This window comes from Notolepis coatsorum (genome assembly GCF_963971535.1).
Source record: "Notolepis coatsorum genome assembly, chromosome: 2".
Lineage (NCBI taxonomy): Eukaryota > Metazoa > Chordata > Actinopteri > Aulopiformes > Paralepididae > Notolepis > Notolepis coatsorum.
In genome coordinates, this window is record NC_140166.1 from 55,534,590 (window position 1) to 55,554,712 (window position 20,123).

Here is a 20,123-nt window from a genome sequence, read left to right on the forward strand (position 1 = left end):
ACTGCAGACACAGTTATCAGATATCCTGATCAGATTCAGATTCACTGCAGACACAGTTATCAGATATCCTGATCAGATTCAGATTCACTGCAGACACAGTTATCAGATATCCTGATCAGATTCAGATTCACTGCAGACACAGTTATCAGATATCCTGATCAGATTCAGATTCACTGCAGACACAGTTATCAGATATCCTGATCAGATTCAGATTCACTGCAGACACAGTTATCACTTATCCTGATATGATTCCAGTGTCTTTAGAGACATTAATAACTGCTGTAGTGAATGACAACTGATACAGTAGCTTAGGCAGAAACGGCATTACTTACTATAATTGTATTTACACTCTTAGGTGGTAATGAGTTGAAGGATTTCTTTAAAAAAAATTATGTACTTAGATTTTTTGCTACAGTACAATCAACAGCGGGGTGTATTAGAAGGCTATGGTGAAGAGGTATGTTTTTAGCTTATTTGTGGAACTATTAAGAGATCTAGCTTCCTAATGAGCAGTTTCAACGCTGTGGTGCGTTCTGAAGCCTGATTGACATTCTTCCATGATGTTGTTTTTTTTAGAAAGGAGTTTATTTGTATTGAGACAATTTTTTCAAGTATCTTGCTGATAAATGGGAGGTTGGATATCGGCCTATAGTTGGTCAGTACATTACTGTCATGTTTGTGTTTCTTTAGTAAGGGTCTTACGACGGCTGTTTTGAATGCATCTGGGAAAATAACCTGTCAGAAGCGATGTATTTATAATATTTAGGTCATGACCTGCAATACTCTCGAATATTCACTTAAAAAATGCTGTGGGTATAGGGTCAATACAGGAAGTGGAGGAGTTACATTCCATGACAGTTTTGTAAAGCTCAGTTGATGTAATGCTCAGCACATTATCCTATGGTTACCTTCTCGCAGGGTTTGCTGATGGTGTTGTTTGTATCAGGACTAATGCTGGCTCTAAGTGAAGTTATTTTGGTATTGAAGAATAATGCTATTTCTTCACATTTTGATGCAGATGGCTGTGGAGGGGTGGGGGGGTGGGGGCCGTGTTGAGTAGCTGGTCGATGGCGGAGAATAATATTCTAGAGTTTCCAACATTCTCTGTGATCATCTTAGAAGAATAGTAATTTCTTGCCACTCGTATTTCTTTGTTATAGGCAGTCATGGCTTCCTTATATATATATATATCTCAGTGGACCGTGAGCTTGGTTTTCCTCCATTGCGTTCAGCAGCTCTGCAGATTCTCTTTGTCTGACCAGCACTAAACAGTGTAAACAATATAATCAACTCTGAATAATAGAAACATGAGAAAAGTAAACAGTGTGTAAACAATATAATTAAACCGGAATATACAAATATGAGAAAAGTAAACAGTGTAAATATAACTATTTTAAATAGCTGGGGTCGTGAAAAATCCAAAGTGTTGGAAACCTCTGTCTTATAATAACTAATGAATTGTAGTCGCAGTTATGATGAATTGAAAATGGGGGACCCTGATGGAAACAAGACGAAAGTCTTTCTCAGGTCTGCATCCTCTTAACAATTGTATGTATTGAGCTGTACTGTACTGTACCCATTCTGCAATCTGTTAATAAACTTTTCAATCAATCAATCAATCAATCAGCAGCGCGCATGTAGCTGTGGGCGGTTAAAGCAGTTAAGTGACCGAGCCGCACGACAACACAGCAGGGTCTGGAATGTGCGTCTCTACGCGCGGCGCAGCAGAAAGTAGTCCCTGGAGAGGCGCTCCGAGGCGCGCGGCCACGCGGCGCGCAGTTCAGTCAGAGAGGCCAGAGAGGCGCGTCGCACGCAGGTCGCGAGGAGGACGCAACTGGGAGACATGCGCGGACAATTATTATCACTTTAAATGGCGTCTCTCAAAAGGAAACTATTTCAGCGTTTGCTGGTCTTTGCTGCTTTCCTTCCAATCTCAGGTCAGTGTACATTATATTATTATTATTATTATTATTATTATTATTATTATTATTATTATTATTATTATTATTATTATTATTATTATTATTATTATTATTATTATTATTATTATTATTATTATTATTATTATTATTATTATTATTATTATTATTATTATTATTATTATTATTATTATTATTATTATATATCGATCTGTCAGGAATACAAGAAGTGGCACCTTGTGTTGGAGGTCCTCCTCACAGAGCTGTAGCCCTGGAGGATGATAACTGATAAGTAATGTCATAATTATAATATATATATAGACCACTAGCCAGTGTTCCTTCATTAGAACCATTTATATGGATCAACTGACCCACGTATAAAGAGCCAATAAGGTGATAATAACGGGATATGAGCTTGAAAGTGAAAGAACATTTTAAATGATAAAAGAAATAAATCTATTTTCAAGCACAACAATCGTCGTTCGCGGGGCTTTTATTCTGATATTTAAAGTACAAAGGTATATAGGTTATATAGATACACCTGAAGCACTATACTTAACCCTGCAGGTTCCTCTCGTCGGGAGCAGAACGGTTCCGCGGGACTCGGGAGTCAAGCAGCCGGCATCCCGTGCTCCGTTGCTTAACTCTCACCTGGTGTTTGGAGTCTGTCTTTTTGTTTCATCCACTTTTTCTCCTCCTTTTTCTGTGTTTTCCTCCCATCCCAATTTAGTCTTGTCGCCAATCCCCCCCTCCCCTGTCTTGATCGTTGCTCGCATGTGCCCCCCACTGGTCGGTCGTAGGGAGGGTTGAGGAATCTATCGCATGTCCCCTCCAGTACATGCGGAGTCAGCCAGCCACTTCTTTTCACCTGCCAGCGCGGACTCTCATTGGCGAGGTGTACCGTGTGGGAGGCTCACACTACCCCCGCCCTCTCCTGTCTCTGCTGTGCAGGCGCCCCGACCGACCTGTAGGAGTCGCTGTCCACAACGTCCAGATTACCACCCATCGACTTCCCTCCCGCTGACTCTGCCAATTGAGTCAGTATGACGGCCGGCCCAAGCCGGATTCGAGACCGGAGTCTCTTGCGTTGGTGACGAGCGCTTAGACCGCTGCGCTACCCAGCCGCCATGTTTGGAGTTTGTCGAATCCAAAACACCTCAGTGTGAACTATGACCCTGTACCTCTCTATGACCCCTGACCTCGCTCTATGACCCCTGACCTCTCTCTATGACCCCGTACCTCTCTATGACCCTGTACCTCTCTATGACCCCTGACCTCGCTCTATGACCCCTGACCTCTCTCTATGACCCTGTACCTCTCTATGACCCTATACCTCTCTATGACCCTGTACCTCTCTATGACCCCTGACCTCTCTATGACCCCTGACCTCTCTATGACCCTGTACCTCTCTATGACCCTGTACCTCTCTATGACCCTGTACCTCTCTATGACCCCTGACCTCGCTCTATGACCCCTGACCTCTCTCTATGACCCGTACCTCTCTATGACCCCGTACCTCTCTATGACCCTGTACCTCTCTATGACCCTGTACCTCTCTATGACCCCTGACCTCGCTCTATGACCCCTGACCTCTCTCTATGACCCCGTACCTCTCTATGACCCTGTACCTCTCTATGACCCCTGACCTCGCTCTATGACCCCTGACCTCTCTCTATGACCCTGTACCTCTCTATGACCCTATACCTCTCTATGACCCTGTACCTCTCTATGACCCCTGACCTCTCTCTATGACCCCGTACCTCTCTATGACCCCGTACCTCTCTATGACCCCTGACCTCGCTCTATGACCCCTGACCTCTCTCTATGACCCCGTACCTCTCTATGACCCCGTACCTCTCTATGACCCTGTACCTCTATATGACCCTGTACCTCTCTATGACCCCTGACCTCGCTCTATGACCCTGTACCTCTCTATGACCCCTGACCTCGCTCTATGACCCCTGACCTCTCTCTATGACCCCGTACCTCTCTATGACCCCGTACCTCGCTCTATGACCCCTGACCCCTCGCTCTATGACCCTGTACCTCGCTCTATGACCCCTGACCTCGCTCTATGACCCTGTACCTCTCTATGACCCCTGACCTCGCTCTATGACCCCTGACCTCTCTCTATGACCCCGTACCTCTCTATGACCCCGTACCTCGCTCTATGACCCCTGACCTCGCTCTATGACCTCGCTCTATGACCCCGTACCTCGCTCTATGACCCCTGACCTCGCTCTATGACCCTGTACCTCTCTATGACCCCTGACCTCGCTCTATGACCCCGTACCTCGCTCTATGACCCCTGACCCCTCGCTCTATGACCCCGTACCTCGCTCTATGACCCCGTACCTCGCTCTATGACCCTGTACCTCTCTATGACCCCGTACCTCTCTATGACCCCTGACCCCTCGCTCTATGACCCCGTACCTCTCTATGACCCCGTACCTCTCTATGACCCCTGACCCCTCGCTCTATGACCCCGTACTGACCCCGTACCTCGCTCTATGACCCCGTACCTCTCTATGACCCCGTACCTCTCTATGACCCCGTACTGACCCCGTACCTCGCTCTATGACCCCGTACCTCTCTATGACCCCGTACCTCTCTATGACCCCGTACTGACCCCGTACCTCGCTCTATGACCCCGTACCTCGCTCTATGACCCCTGACCCCGTACCTCGCTCTATGACCCCGTACCTACCGAGGTGCGCGGTCGCGGAGGTCCTGCTGTTGAATCTTTGTCTTAAGACATTCCTGTAGCGTCACAGAAGAAACCCCAGAAACAACAACAAGATGCTGCAGGCGATAGAGACGGCAGCCCGCCTCCCTCCAAGAGATCCAGTCCCGATAACTCTTGTCTTTATCTAATTAAAATGTATAGGCAACGTTGAAAGAGCGGCTAATCATCATCTTTCCGGGACACTGATGTGAACCACCGGAGATCCATAGCGGGTTCTGTGATGCTCTCTCTCTCTCTGCTGGAGCCTCGTTAATTAATGAATTAATGAAGGTCAGCGACCGGCAGAATGAACCATGATATCCACTGTGGTCACATCTCCAACTGAGAGACCATGTTATACATTATTATGCCCCAGGACCCAGACCTTAACCCTTTCACTGCCACACGACTAACCCTTTACTATCACACAACCGACCACCAGGGGTCTTCATGGCTGATACTATGGTATATACTATGGTATAACTGGTGATACTATAGTATAATTAACTGCTGATACTATGGTATAACTTAGGGACAATTTAGACGTTCAAACATCGGCTACAGAATATAAGGAGCATATTGGACTCAGTTTATATTCAACAATATGTTTATTCTCGGCTTGGGCCGGCCGTCGTACTGGCTCATTTGGCAGAGTCAGCGGGTGGAAAGTCGATGGGTGGGGATTGGACGTTGTGGACAGCGACTCCTACAGGTCGGTTGGGGGACGCCTGCACAGCAGAGACAGGAAGTATCGGGGGCAGCGTGAGCCTCCCACGCGTTACTCTTCGCCACTGAGAGTCCGCGCTGGCAGGTGAAAAGATGCGACAGGCTGCCTCCTCGTGTACCGGAGGGGACACGTGATGCAAGGCTTCTATCCTCACTACAGCCGACCAGTGGGAGGCATAGTCTAGCAACGTTTCAAGACAGGGAAGGGAAGAATTGGAAATACGAAATTGTGATGGGAGAAAAATAGAAAATAAGGAGAAAAGTGGATTAAAAAAAACCAATATGTTTATTCAACCATGAGGAAAATAATGAAGTGGGTTTGGTTGAGTTCTTTGAAGTAACTCTCTCTCTCTCTCTCTCTCTCTCTCTCCCCCCTCTCTCTCTCTCTCTCTCTCTCTCTCCTCTCTCTCTCTCTCCCTCTCCCTCTCTCTCTCTCTCTCTCTCCTCCCCCTCTCTCTCCCTCTCTCTCTCTCTCTCTCTCTCTCTCTCTCTCTCTCTCTCTCTCTCTCTCTCTCTCTCTCTCTCCCTCTCCCTCTCCTCTCCCTCTCCCTCTCCCTCTCCCTCTCCCTCTCCCTCTCCTCTCCCTCTCTCTCTCTCTCGCTCTCTCTCTCTCTCCTCTCTCTCTCTCTCTCTCTCTCTCTCTCTCTCAGGTGTTTTATGTTTTAGTGAGTTGTTTTTCATCAAGGAGCCCCGCGACGTCACCGTGATGCGTAAAGACTCCGTCCTCATGGACTGCCAGGCGCATGGAGAAGCACCCATCGCCGTCAAGTGGCTTAAGAACGGAGTAAAAGTGTCGGAGGGCGAGCGGCTCCACGTGCTCCACAACGGGTCGCTCCACATCTCGGAGGTGGAGCACAGGAGAGGAGGTCAATCAGATGAGGGGTTCTTCCAGTGCCTTGCTCAGAATCAGTATGGAGCCATCCTGAGCCAGAAAGCCCGTCTGACAATCGCAAGTAAGTCTGGAATCGGGTGTGAATCAGGTGGGAATTGGGTGGGAATCAGATGCAAAGTAGCAAGAGGGGCAGAACGGCTGGACGGCTGGACGGCTGATGATGCTTAAAGGAACAAGACACATAACTCTGCTTAAAGGAACTCAACGACATCACTGTCTTCTCCAGAGTCAGACTAGAAGATAGAGACCAACATCACGTCTTCTCCAGAGTCAGACTAGAAGATAGACACACATTTCCTCTCTGTGCGTTCAGTAGAAAGCTATCTGGCTGCAAGCTAGCAGCGAGGTGTTTAGGCCAACCGCTAGGTTAGCGGGTCCATATCCGCTTCCATTCATTTGTGCTAAGCTAGGCTAGCTTGCAGCCGGATAGCTTTCTACTGAACGCACAGCGAGGACACTGGTCTCTATCTTCCTGTCTGACTCTGGAGAAGACGGGTTGACTTTGCGGGTTGCCATTTTTTCGAGGAACTATAAAATATAAAACGTTCAATTGTTGTTATGCTAACGTTCAGTAGTCGCAAAGGGTATTTAAAGATGGCGGGTTTCTGTTTTGTGAGGACGTTCCCCCGTGTAGCGCAATGATAACGTAGTGACGCTTAACTCTCTTCTGACAAATCAGTGGTCTGCAGTGTTTCACGTCACTTTGTTTGTATCACTTCTACCCGCGTGGAACCTCCAAAAAGCAGGTACTAAAAAATTACCCGGTAGTTTCAAGTTTCTTTCAAGTTCAAGTTTCAAGTTTCTTTAATAGTTGTCATACAGAAGTACAGAATACTTTCATACAAAATGCTTCTTACTGTTACGCTCCAGAGACTGTGCTAGACAAGATAGTATCAAATAACATAGTATAGCATGTAAATTAGAAGTAGAAAATTAGGTCACAGTGTTCAGTATAGACATATGTACAATGTTCGATGCAGAATAGAAGTAACTGAGTTACCATATAATATACAATATACTATACAATATACTAATATACAATACTATATAGTGCAAAGCAGAAATGGGATGAGGTACAATTTAGGTACAATTTACAGTAAGGTGTACGAGTTGTAGTGCAATCCTTTATCAATAAATATAAAGTGTGGGGAGTGGGTGCTACAGTGTGTTTGTTTAAGTGAGTGTGTGCGTGTGGATGTGTGTGCTATACGCGTTTGATGGTTGTTGTGTAGTGTTCATTGTTCGTTGAGCAGCCTGATGGCCTGGGATAGAAGCTTCTTCTGAGTCTTTCTGTGCTCGCCTTGAGACTCCGGTACCATATGCAAATGTTTGCAATGGAAAACCGAAAAGGCAGAGTAGAGTAGAGTCGAGTCGAGTGGAGTAGAGTAGGTACCATGCAGTGGAAAAGCGCCAATAGAGGACAGCTGAGGACTGGTCAAAGGTGTGTGTGTGTGGGGGGGGCAACTAGATCTCCCCTGAGCTGGAATCACTCGCCTCTTTTCTGCCACCAGTCAAATGATCAGTGTAGTATTTTGGGTTCTTTTAGATTCTTTAATCGACCTAACAGGGGGAAGATTTGGATAGAAGCGTCACCAGCTAAATGACTAAATGTTATAAATTGTAAATGAAGGGAAAGCATTAAGAGCTTGTAGCCTAATGGCTGCAGTGGGGGAGGGGAGGGGAGGGGGGGGGTAAAGCCTTCAAAGCTAGAGCCTGAAGAGATGCTCTGGAGGGAGGATTTGCGTCCATTGGTGTGTTAATGAGGCGCTGCGGGTCTGAAAGGTTAGGAGCTACTGACCAGGATGCAGGATGACCCCCATGACCCCGCTGTCGTGTTACTGCTCCCTGGCCACTGGCTGGTTCCCTCGGAGGGTTCCTCCCCGTGGTCTGTGTTGGGTGAGGGGGTCTATTCTCTCAGGGCAGAGGCTGCAGGCACAACTGCTGTTCAGGGAACTCTCCTCCTGGGTGTCGCTGCCCCTCCAGGCCATGAGGCCTCCCCCACCCTCCTCCACCCTCCTCCACCCTCCTGCACCCTCCTCCACCCTCCTCCACCCTCCCCCCACCCTCCTCCAACCTCCTCCACCCTCCTCCACCCTCCTCCACCCTCCCCCACCCTCCTCCAACCTCCTCCACCCTCCCCCACCCTCCTCCAACCTCCTCCACCCTCCCCCACCCTCCTCCACCCTCCCCCATCCTCTCCCACCCTCCCCCAACCTCCTCCACCCTCCTCCACCCTCCCCCACCCTCCTCCACCCTCCTCCACCCTCCCCCACCCTCCTCCAACCTCCCACACCCTACTCCACCCTCCCCCACCCTCCTCCACCCTCCTGCACCCTCCCCCACCCTCCTCCACCCTCCTGCACCCTCCCCCACCCTCCTCCACCCTCCTCCACCTCCCCCAACCTCCTCCACCCTCCCCCACCCTCCCCCAACCTCCCCCAACCTCCTCCACCCTCCCCCACCCTCCTCCACCCTCCCCCACCCTCCTCCAACCTCCTCCACCCTCCCCCACCCTCCTCCACCCTCCCCCACCCTCCCCCACCCTCCTCCACCCTCCTGCACCCTCCTCCACCCTCCTCCAACCTCCTCCACCCTCCTCCAACCTCCTCCACCCTCCTCCACCCTCCCCCCACCTTCCTCCAACCTCCCACACCCTACTCCACCCTCCCCCACCCTCCTCCAACCTCCTCCACCCTCCCCCAAGAGACGATAGAGGCCTTCCAGGGTCAGTCAGGCTGCTGGAGGGTCAGTCAGGCGGCTGGAGGGTCAGTCTGGACGCACATGTACCTGAGAAAGGCTCAGTTGAAGGAAACAATGTTCCAGTGGGGTTGTTGAGAATAGGCACACACACACACACACACACACACACACACACACACACACACACACACACACACACACACACACACACACACACACACACACACACACACACAGTGATTGCCGCGTCCTAAAGCTCCCGAGGGTCTTTATTCTTCCGGGAGCTTCTCTGAAGAAAACACTGCTTTTCAACTCTGACCTCTTTGTCTCTCTGAGCGCCTGAACAGAAGTCTGTTTGTCCACATATCTGTCTCTCTGAGCGCCTGGAGAGAAGTCTGTTTGTCCACATATCTGTCTCTCTGAGCGCCTGGAGAGAAGTCTGTTTGTCCAGATATCTGTCTCTCTGAGCGCCTGAACAGAAGTCTGTTTGTCCACATATCTGTCTCTCTGAGCGCTTGAACAGAAGTCTGTTTGTCCACATATCTGTCTCTCTGAGCGCCTGAACAGAAGTCTGTTTGTCCACATATCTGTCTCTCTGAGCGCCTGAACAGAAGTCTGTTTGTCCACATATCTGTCTCCCTGAGAGCCTGAACAGAAGTCTGTTTGTCCACATATCTGTCTCTCTGAGCACCTGAACAGAAGTCTGTTTGTCCACATATCTGTCTCCCTGAGAGCCTGAACAGAAGTCTGTTTGTCCACATATCTGTCTCTCTGAGCACCTGAACAGAAGTCTGTTTGTCCACATATCTGTCTCCCTGAGCGCCTGTCAGTTGATCAAAGTTTGAAGTTACATTTTGTGAATATTTTTATTAAACTTTGTTGTGTAATTTTGACCGTCCTCTATCTATACTGCCCTGCAGGAGCTAACCGCAGTAACGATCGTAGTTACAGTGGTTAGCTTCTGCAGGGCAGTATAGTTACTGCGGTTAGCTTCTGCAGGGCAGTGTAGTTACTGTGTTAGCTTCTGCAGGGCAGTATAGTTACTGTGGTTAGTTTCTGCAGGGCAGTGTAGTTACAGTGGTTAGCTTCTGCAGGGCAGTATAGTTACTGCGGTTAGCTTCTGCAGGGCAGTATAGTTACTGTGGTTAGCTTCTGCAGGGCAGTATAGTTACTGTGGTTAGCTTCTGCAGGGCAGTATAGTTACTTAAAGTTTAGCTTAAAGTTTAGCTCTCCTCTCAGTCAGATTATAGCAACCTTCTCTTTCCTAAAAATATTTTGTATATTCTTTGGCAACAGGTTATTTCTGGATTTGTACATGATTTGTGACGTTTTAAATTCGACCAGATCCATTAATTCATTCACATTCTCCATAAGCCAGAGCTTCACCCTTATTTTAAAAAGATGTTGGTTACCTGTGCTTTTTATATGCAAAGGTAACTTGTTCCAGTTCACAGACAGGTCACAATGCTAGCTCCAGTGGGCAGCGTATCTATGTTCCCCGGGTCCTATGTTCCCCGCTCCCGGTAAAAAGGCTTCTAGGTCCCTGTTTCCATAAGATTTTCAAATGAATGAACTATTATCCAGGACTAATATCTCCAGTCATTATCTTAGCCTTTGTCACTGCCTGGTAATAACGGGATTCGTGTAATAACAAGGTAGGCTAATGACAGTATGACCCGGGGAACATGGGACCTTTTTCCAGGAAGGGAGATATTGGACCTTGTTTCAGGAGGGAGACATGGGGAACATGGGACCCAGGGAACATAGGGATGACCCCCTCTAGTGTGGTGACCATGTTGGTGTTACACAGGTCACAATGCTAGCTGTAGTGGTGACCATGTTGGTGTTACACCAGGCCAGGTCACAATGCTAGCTCTAGTGGTGACCATGTTGGTGTTACACCAGGCCAGGTCACAATGCTAGCTCTAGTGGTGACCATGTTGGTGTTACACCAGGCCAGGTCACAATGCTAGCTCTAGTGGTGACCATGTTGGTGTTACACCAGGTCACAATGCTAGCTCTAGTGGTGACCATGTTGGTGTTACACCAGGTCACAATGCTAGCTTTAGTGGTGACCATGTTGGTGTTACACCAGGCCAGGTCACAATGCTAGCTCTAGTGGTGACCATGTTGGTGTTACACCAGGTCACAATGCTAGCTTTAGTGGTGACCATGTTGGTGTTACACCAGGTCACAATGCTAGCTCTAGTGGTGACCATGTTGGTGTTACACCAGGCCAGGTCACAATGCTAGCTCTAGTGGTGACCATGTTGGTGTTACACCAGGTCACAATGCTAGCTCTAGTGGTGACCATGTTGGTGTTACACCAGGTCACAATGCTAGCTCTAGTGGTGACCATGTTGGTGTTACACCAGGTCACAATGCTAGCTTTAGTGGTGACCATGTTGGTGTTACACCAGGTCACAATGCTAGCTCTAGTGGTGACCATGTGGTGTTACACCAGGCCAGGTCACAATGCTAGCTCTAGTGGTGACCATGTTGGTGTTACACCAGGCCAGGTCACAATGCTAGCTCTAGTGGTGACCATGTTGGTGTTACACCAGGCCAGGTCACAATGCTAGCTCTAGTGGTGACCATGTTGGTGTTACACCAGGTCACAATGCTAGCTCTAGTGGTGACCATGTTGGTGTTACACCAGGTCACAATGCTAGCTCTAGTGGTGACCATGTTGGTGTTACACCAGGTCACAATGCTAGCTCTAGTGGTGACCATGTTGGTGTTACACCAGGCCAGGTCACAATGCTAGCTCTAGTGGTGACCATGTTGGTGTTACACCAGGTCACAATGCTAGCTCTAGTGGTGACCATGTTGGTGTTACACCAGGTCACAATGTTAGCTCTAGTGGTGACCATGTTGGTGTTACACCAGGTCACAATGCTAGCTCTAGTGGTGACCATGTTGGTGTTACACCAGGTCACAATGCTAGCTCTAGTGGTGACCATGTTGGTGTTACACCAGGTCACAATGCTAGCTCTAGTGGTGACCATGTTGGTGTTACACCAGGTCACAATGCTAGCTCTAGTGGTGACCATGTTGGTGTTACACCAGGCCAGGTCACAATGCTAGCTCTAGTGGTGACTGGTGACCATGTTGGTGTTACACCAGGCCAGGTCACAATGCTAGCTCTAGTGGTGACCATGTTGGTGTTACACCAGGTCACAATGCTAGCTCTAGTGGTGACCATGTTGGTGTTACACCAGGTCACAATGCTAGCTCTAGTGGTGACCATGTTGGTGTTGCACCAGGTCACAATGCTAGCTCTAGTGGTGACCATGTTGTTGTTACACCAGGTCACAATGCTAGCTCTAGTGGTGACCATGTTGGTGTTACACCAGGCCAGGTCACAATGCTAGCTCTAGTGGTGACCATGTTGGTGTTACACCAGGTCACAATGCTAGCTCTAGTGGTGACCATGTTGGTGTTACACCAGGCCAGGTCACAATGCTAGCTCTAGTGGTGACCATGTTGGTGTTACACCAGGTCACAATGCTAGCTGTAGTGGTGACCATGTTGGTGTTACACCAGGCCAGGTCACAATGCTAGCTCTAGTGGTGACCATGTTGGTGTTACACCAGGCCAGGTCACAATTCTAGCTCTAGTGGTGACCATGTTGGTGTTACACCAGGCCAGGTCACAATGCTAGCTCTAGTGGTGACCATGTTGGTGTTACACCAGGTCACAATGCTAGCTCTAGTGGTGACCATGTTGGTGTTACACCAGGTCACAATGCTAGCTCTAGTGGTGACCATGTTGGTGTTACACCAGGTCACAATGCTAGCTCTAGTGGTGACCATGTTGGTGTTACACCAGGTCACAATGCTAGCTCTAGTAAGTGGTGACCATGTTGGTGTTACACCAGGTCACAATGCTAGCTCTAGTGGTGACCATGTTGGTGTTACACCAGGTCACAATGCTAGCTCTAGTGGTGACCATGTTGGTGTTACACCAGGTCACAATGCTAGCTCTAGTGGTGACCTGTTGGTGTTACACCAGGTCACAATGCTAGCTCTAGTGGTGACCATGTTGGTGTTACACCAGGTCACAATGCTAGCTCTAGTGGTGACCATGTTGGTGTTACACCAGGCCAGGTCACAATGCTAGCTCTAGTGGTGACCATGTTGGTGTTACACCAGGTCACAATGCTAGCTGTAGTGGTGACCATGTTGGTGTTACACCAGGCCAGGTCACAATGCTAGCTGTAGTGGTGACCATGTTGGTGTTACACCAGGTCACAATGCTAGCTGTAGTGGTGACCATGTTGGTGTTACACCAGGCCAGGTCACAATGCTAGCTTTAGTGGTGACCATGTTGGTGTTACACCAGGTCACAATGCTAGCTCTAGTGGTGACCATGTTGGTGTTACACCAGGTCACAATGCTAGCTCTAGTGGTGACCATGTTGGTGTTACACCAGGTCACAATGCTAGCTCTAGTGGTGACCATGTTGGTGTTACACCAGGCCAGGTCACAATGCTAGCTCTAGTGGTGACCATGTTGGTGTTACACCAGGCCAGGTCACAATGCTAGCTGTAGTGGTGACCATGTTGGTGTACACCAGGCCAGGTCACAATGCTAGCTCTAGTGGTGACCATGTTGGTGTTACACCAGGTCACAATGCTAGCTGTAGTGGTGACCATGTTGGTGTTACACCAGGTCACAATGCTAGCTCTAGTGGTGACCATGTTGGTGTTACACCAGGCCAGGTCACAATGCTAGCTCTAGTGGTGACCATGTTGGTGTTACACCAGGTCACAATGCTAGCTCGAGTGGTGACCATGTTGGTGTTACACCAGGCCAGGTCACAATGCTAGCTCTAGTGGTGACCATGTTGGTGTTACACCAGGCCAGGTCACAATGCTAGCTCTAGTGGTGACCATGTTGGTGTTACACCAGGTCACAATGCTAGCTCTAGTGGTGACCATGTTGGTGTTACACCAGGCCAGGTCACAATTGCTAGCTCTAGTGGTGACCATGTTGGTGTTACACCAGGCCAGGTCACAATGCTAGCTCTAGTGGTGACCATGTTGGTGTTACACCAGGTCACAATGCTAGCTCTAGTGGTGACCATGTTGGTGTTACACCAGGCCAGGTCACAATGCTAGCTCTAGTGGTGACCATGTTGGTGTTACACCAGGTCACAATGCTAGCTCCTAGTGGTGACCATGTTGGTGTTACACCAGGTCACAATGCTAGCTCTAGTGGTGACCATGTTGGTGTTACACCAGGTCACAATGCTAGCTCTAGTGGTGACCATGTTGGTGTTACACCAGGCCAGGTCACAAATGCTTGCTCTAGTGGTGACCATGTTGGTGTTACACCAGGCCAGTCACAATGCTAGCTGTAGTGGTGACCATGTTGGTGTTACACCAGGCCAGGTCACAATGCTAGCTCTAGTGGTGACCATGTTGGTGTTACACCAGGTCACAATGCTAGCTGTAGTGGTGACCATGTTGGTGTTACACCAGGTCACAATGCTAGCTCTAGTGGTGACCATGTTGGTGTTACACCAGGTCACAATGCTAGCTCTAGTGGTGACCATGTTGGTGTTACACCAGGTCACAATGCTAGCTCTAGTGGTGACCATGTTGGTGTTACACCAGGCCAGGTCACAATGCTAGCTCTAGTGGTGACCATGTTGGTGTTACACCAGGCCAGGTCACAATGCTAGCTCTAGTGGTGACCATGTTGGGGTTACACCAGGTCACAATGCTAGCTCTAGTGGTGACCATGTTGGTGTTACACCAGGCCAGGTCACAATGCTAGCTCTAGTGGTGACCATGTTGGTGTTACACCAGGTCACAATGCTAGCTCTAGTGGTGACCATGTTGGTGTTACACCAGGCCAGGTCACAATGCTAGCTCTAGTGGTGACCATGTTGGTGTTACACCAGGTCACAATGCTAGCTCTAGTGGTGACCATGTTGGTGTTACACCAGGTCACAATGCTAGCCCTAGTGGTGACCATGTTGGTGTTACACCAGGTCACAATGCTAGCTCTAGTGGTGACCATGTTGGTGTTACACCAGGCCAGGTCACAATGCTAGCTCTAGTGGTGACCATGTTGGTGTTACACCAGGCCAGGTCACAATGCTAGCTGTAGTGGTGACCATGTTGGTGTTACACCAGGCCAGGTCACAATGCTAGCTCTAGTGGTGACCATGTTGGTGTTACACCAGGTCACAATGCTAGCTGTAGTGGTGACCATGTTGGTGTTACACCAGGTCACAATGCTAGCTCTAGTGGTGACCATGTTGGTGTTACACCAGGTCACAATGCTAGCTCTAGTGGTGACCATGTTGGTGTTACACCAGGTCACAATGCTAGCTCTAGTGGTGACCATGTTGGTGTTACACCAGGCCAGGTCACAATGCTAGCTCTAGTGGTGACCATGTTGGTGTTACACCAGGCCAGGTCACAATGCTAGCTCTAGTGGTGACCATGTTGGTGTTACACCAGGCCAGGTCACAATGCTAGCTCTAGTGGTGACCATGTTGGTGTTACACCAGGTCACAATGCTAGCTCTAGTGGTGACCATGTTGGTGTTACACCAGGTCACAATGCTAGCTCTAGTGGTGACCATGTTGGTGTTACACCAGGTCACAATGCTAGCTCTAGTGGTGACCATGTTGGTGTTACACCAGGTCACAATGCTAGCTCTAGTGGTGACCATGTTGGTGTTACACCAGGTCACAATGCTAGCTCTAGTGGTGACCATGTTGGTGTTACACCAGGCCAGGTCACAATGCTAGCTCTAGTGGTGACCATGTTGGTGTTACACCAGGTCACAATGCTAGCTCTAGTGGTGAACATGTTGGTGTTACACCAGGTCACAATGCTAGCTCTAGTGGTGACCATGTTGGTGTTACACCAGGTCACAATGCTAGCTCTAGTGGTGACCATGTTGGTGTTACACCAGGTCACAATGCTAGCTCTAGTGGTGACCATGTTGGTGTTACACCAGGCCAGGTCACAATGCTAGCTCTAGTGGTGACCATGTTGGTGTTACACCAGGCCAGGTCACAATGCTAGCTCTAGTGGTGACCATGTTGGTGTTACACCAGGTCACAATGCTAGCTCTAGTGGTGACCATGTTGGTGTTACACCAGGTCACAATGCTAGCTCTAGTTGTGACCATGTTGGTGTTACACCAGGCCAGGTCACAATGCTAGCTCTAGTGGTGACCATGTTGGTGTTACACCAGGTCACAATGCTAGCTCTAGTGGTGACCATGTTGGTGTTACACCAGGCCAGGTCACAATGCTAGCTCTAGTGGTGACCATGTTGGTGTTACACCAGGTCACAATGCTAGCTCTAGTGGTGACCATGTTGGTGTTACACCAGGTCACAATGCTAGCTCTAGTGGTGACCATGTTGGTGTTACACAGGTCACAATGCTAGCTCTAGTGGTGACCATGTTGGTGTTACACCAGGTCACAATGCTAGCTCTAGTGGTGACCATGTTGGTGTTACACCAGGCCAGGTCACAATGCTAGCTCTAGTGGTGACCATGTTGGTGTTACACCAGGCCAGGTCACAATGCTAGCTCTAGTGGTGACCATGTTGGTGTTACACCAGGCCAGGTCACAATGCTAGCTCTAGTGGTGACCATGTTGGTGTTACACCAGGTCACAATGCTAGCTCTGGTGGTGACCATGTTGGTGTTACACCAGGCCAGGTCACAATGCTAGCTCTATGTGACCATGTTGGTGTTACACCAGGTCACAATGCTAGCTCTAGTGGTGACCATGTTGGTGTACACCAGGTCACAATGCTAGCTCTAGTGGTGACCATGTTGGTGTTACACCAGGTCACAATGCTAGCTCTAGTGGTGACCATGTTGGTGTTACACCAGGTCACAATGCTAGCTCTAGTGGTGACCATGTTGGTGTTACACCAGGTCACAATGCTAGCTCTAGTGGTGACCATGTTGGTGTTACACCAGGCCAGGTCACAATGCTAGCTCTAGTGGTGACCATGTTGGTGTTACACCAGGTCACAATGCTAGCTCTAGTGGTGACCATGTTGGTGTTACACCAGGCCAGGTCACAATGCTAGCTCTAGTGGTGACCATGTTGGTGTTACACCAGGTCACAATGCTAGCTCTAGTGGTGACCATGTTGGTGTTACACCAGGTCACAATGCTAGCTCTAGTGGTGACCATGTTGGTGTTACACCAGGTCACAATGCTAGCTCTAGTGGTGACCATGTTGGTGTTACACCAGGTCACAATGCTAGCTCTAGTGGTGACCATGTTGGTGTTACACCAGGTCACAATGCTAGCTCTAGTGGTGACCATGTTGGTGTTACACCAGGCCAGGTCACAATGCTAGTTCTAGTGGTGACCATGTTGGTGTTACACCAGGCCAGGTCACAATGCTAGCTCTAGTGGTGACCATGTTGGTGTTACACCAGGTCACAATGCTAGCTCTAGTGGTGACCATGTTGGTGTTACACCAGGTCACAATGCTAGCTCTAGTGGTGACCATGTTGGTGTTACACCAGGTCACAATGCTAGCTCTAGTGGTGACCATGTTGGTGTTACACCAGGTCACAATGCTAGCTCTAGTGGTGACCATGTTGGTGTTACACCAGGTCACAATGCTAGCTCTAGTGGTGACCATGTTGGTGTTACACCAGGCCAGGTCACAATGCTAGCTCTAGTGGTGACCATGTTGGTGTTACACCAGGTCACAATGCTAGCTCTAGTGGTGACCATGTTGGTGTTACACCAGGTCACAATGCTAGCTCTAGTGGTGACCATGTTGGTGTTACACCAGGCCAGGTCACAATGCTAGCTCTAGTGGTGACCATGTTGGTGTTACACCAGGCCAGGTCACAATGCTAGCTGTAGTGGTGACCATGTTGGTGTTACACCAGGTCACAATGCTAGCTCTAGTGGTGACCATGTTGGTGTTAGACCAGGCCAGGTCACAATGCTAGCTCTAGTGGTGACCATGTTGGTGTTACACCAGGCCAGGTCACAATGCTAGCTGTAGTGGTGACCATGTTGGTGTTACACCAGGTCACAATGCTAGCTCTAGTGGTGACCATGTTGGTGTTACACCAGGCCAGGTCACAATGCTAGCTCTAGTGGTGACCATGTTGGTGTTACACCATGTGGCTGAAGCGGTGTCTCCTCTGAGGCAGTAACCATGTGGTTGCTAGGACACGCTGCAGTGGGATCTGGTTGTGCTGAATAGGCCTGTGACCCACAGGCCTCATCACGTGACCTCTGTGACCTCTGTCGATAGGCTCCAGATTGATGGCGTTCTCTATAGAGATGGTCTCCTGCACCAGCTCACCTTTGACCTTCTTGCGCCATGTGTCCAGACTAGGTACACGTTTATACAGCAGGGATGGTGGAAGGTATATCTTTGCCTTTTCTTGTCCGTCATTGACACATAACTTCTTTTACATCGACTTAAAGACGCACAGGTTAAAGAGGCTTGTTGATGTAAGTGTTAAGTAGTGTGTCTGGACAGTAACATGGGTCTCCCAGTCCCTCCACTCTGCAGTAAACAGCCATCACTGATATAGAGTGTCTGGTCAGTAACATGGGTCTCCCAGTCCCTCCACTCTGCAGTAAACAGCCATCACTTCATGTGGTTGGTGTGTAAACTGGATCATCTGTAGCCCAGGCCGTGTTATCACAGTTGGGGGACACAACCAGCGGAGCTGATTGATTGATTGATTGAAAACTTTATTAACAGATTGCAGAATGGGTACAATACAGTACAGCTCAATACATACAATTGTTAAGGGGATGCAGACCAGAGAAAGACTTTCGTCTTGTTTACATCAGGGTCCCCCATTTTCAATTCATCATAACAGTCTGGTATATGAGCCTGAGTCTGCAGAGAGAGGTGTCAGGTGACCCGTGTTGAAGGGCCTTGGTGTTGTTTCTGGCACAGCGGTGTGACGCGACAATGTGTGGCGACGTCCCTTTAAAGTCCTGTTTAAACAAGGGGTACATTGTTTTTAGCACTCGGGTCGACAGGAGCAGCCACCAGTATCGCTCACAGAGGACCTCGACACCCAGCACTACAGGACACCAGTAGACCTGGAGGAACAGCAGTAATAAGGAGTGTTGGTCCAGTGAGAGACCTGGAGGAACAGCAGTAATAAGGAGTGTTGGTCCAGTGAGAGACCTCCTGGAGGAACAGCAGTAATAAGGAGTGTTGGTCCAGTGAGAGACCTCCTGGAGGAACAGCAGTAATAAGGAGTGTTGGTCCAGTGAGAGACCTGGAGGAACAGCAGTAATAAGGAGTGTTGGTCCAGTGAGAGACCTCCTGGAGGAACAGCAGTAATAAGGAGTGTTGGTCCAGTGAGAGACCTCCTGGAGGAACAGCAGTAATAAGGAGTGTTGGTCCAGTGAGAGGCCTCCTGGAGGAACAGCAGTAATAAGGAGTGTTGGTCCAGTGAGAGACCTCCTGGAGGAACAGCAGTAATAAGGAGTGTTGGTCCAGTGAGAGACCTGGAGGAACAGCAGTAATAAGGAGTGTTGGTCCAGTGAGAGACCTCCTGGAGGAACAGCAGTAATAAGGAGTGTTGGTCCAGTGAGAGACCTGGAGGAACAGCAGTAATAAGGAGTGTTGGTCCAGTGAGAGACCTCCTGTAGGAACAGCAGTAATAAGGAGTGTTGGTCCAGTGAGAGACCTCCTGGAGGAACAGCAGTAATAAGGAGTGTTGGTCCAGTGAGAGACCTCCTGGAGGAACAGCAGTAATAAGGAGTGTTGGTCCAGTGAGAGACCTCCTGGAGGAACAGCAGTAATAAGGAGTGTTGGTCCAGTGAGAGACCTGGAGGAACAGCAGTAATAAGGAGTGTTGGTCCAGTGAGAGACCTTAAGGAGTGTTGGTCCAGTGAGAGACCTCCTGGAGGAACAGCAGTAATAAGGAGTGTTGGTCCAGTGAGAGACCTCCTGGAGGAACAGCAGTAATAAGGAGTGTTGGTCCAGTGAGAGACCTCCTGGAGGAACAGCAGTAATAAGGAGTGTTGGTCCAGTGAGAGACCTGGAGGAACAGCAGTAATAAGGAGTGTTGGTCCAGTGAGAGACCTCCTGGAGGAACAGCAGTAATAGGGAGTGTTGGTCCAGTGAGAGACCTGGAGGAACAGCAGTAATAAGGAGTGTTGGTCCAGTGAGA

The 20,123-nt window shown here is 49.1% G+C and overlaps 1 protein-coding gene across 1 annotated transcript in view; it reads left to right on the top strand.

Moving 5' to 3' along the window:
* Positions 1 to 1,870: 1,870 nt before the first annotated feature.
* prtga (protogenin homolog a (Gallus gallus)) overlaps positions 1,871 to 20,123 on the top strand; it is a gene marked incomplete at both ends in the record, with an annotated part of 151,053 nt that continues 132,800 nt past the window's right edge. Inside the window, 2 exons of the mRNA XM_084308158.1 lie at positions 1,871 to 1,937; positions 6,021 to 6,323. Coding sequence (XP_084164284.1) covers positions 1,871 to 1,937; positions 6,021 to 6,323 — 370 coding nt within the window. The remainder of the gene's footprint in view (positions 1,938 to 6,020; positions 6,324 to 20,123) is intronic.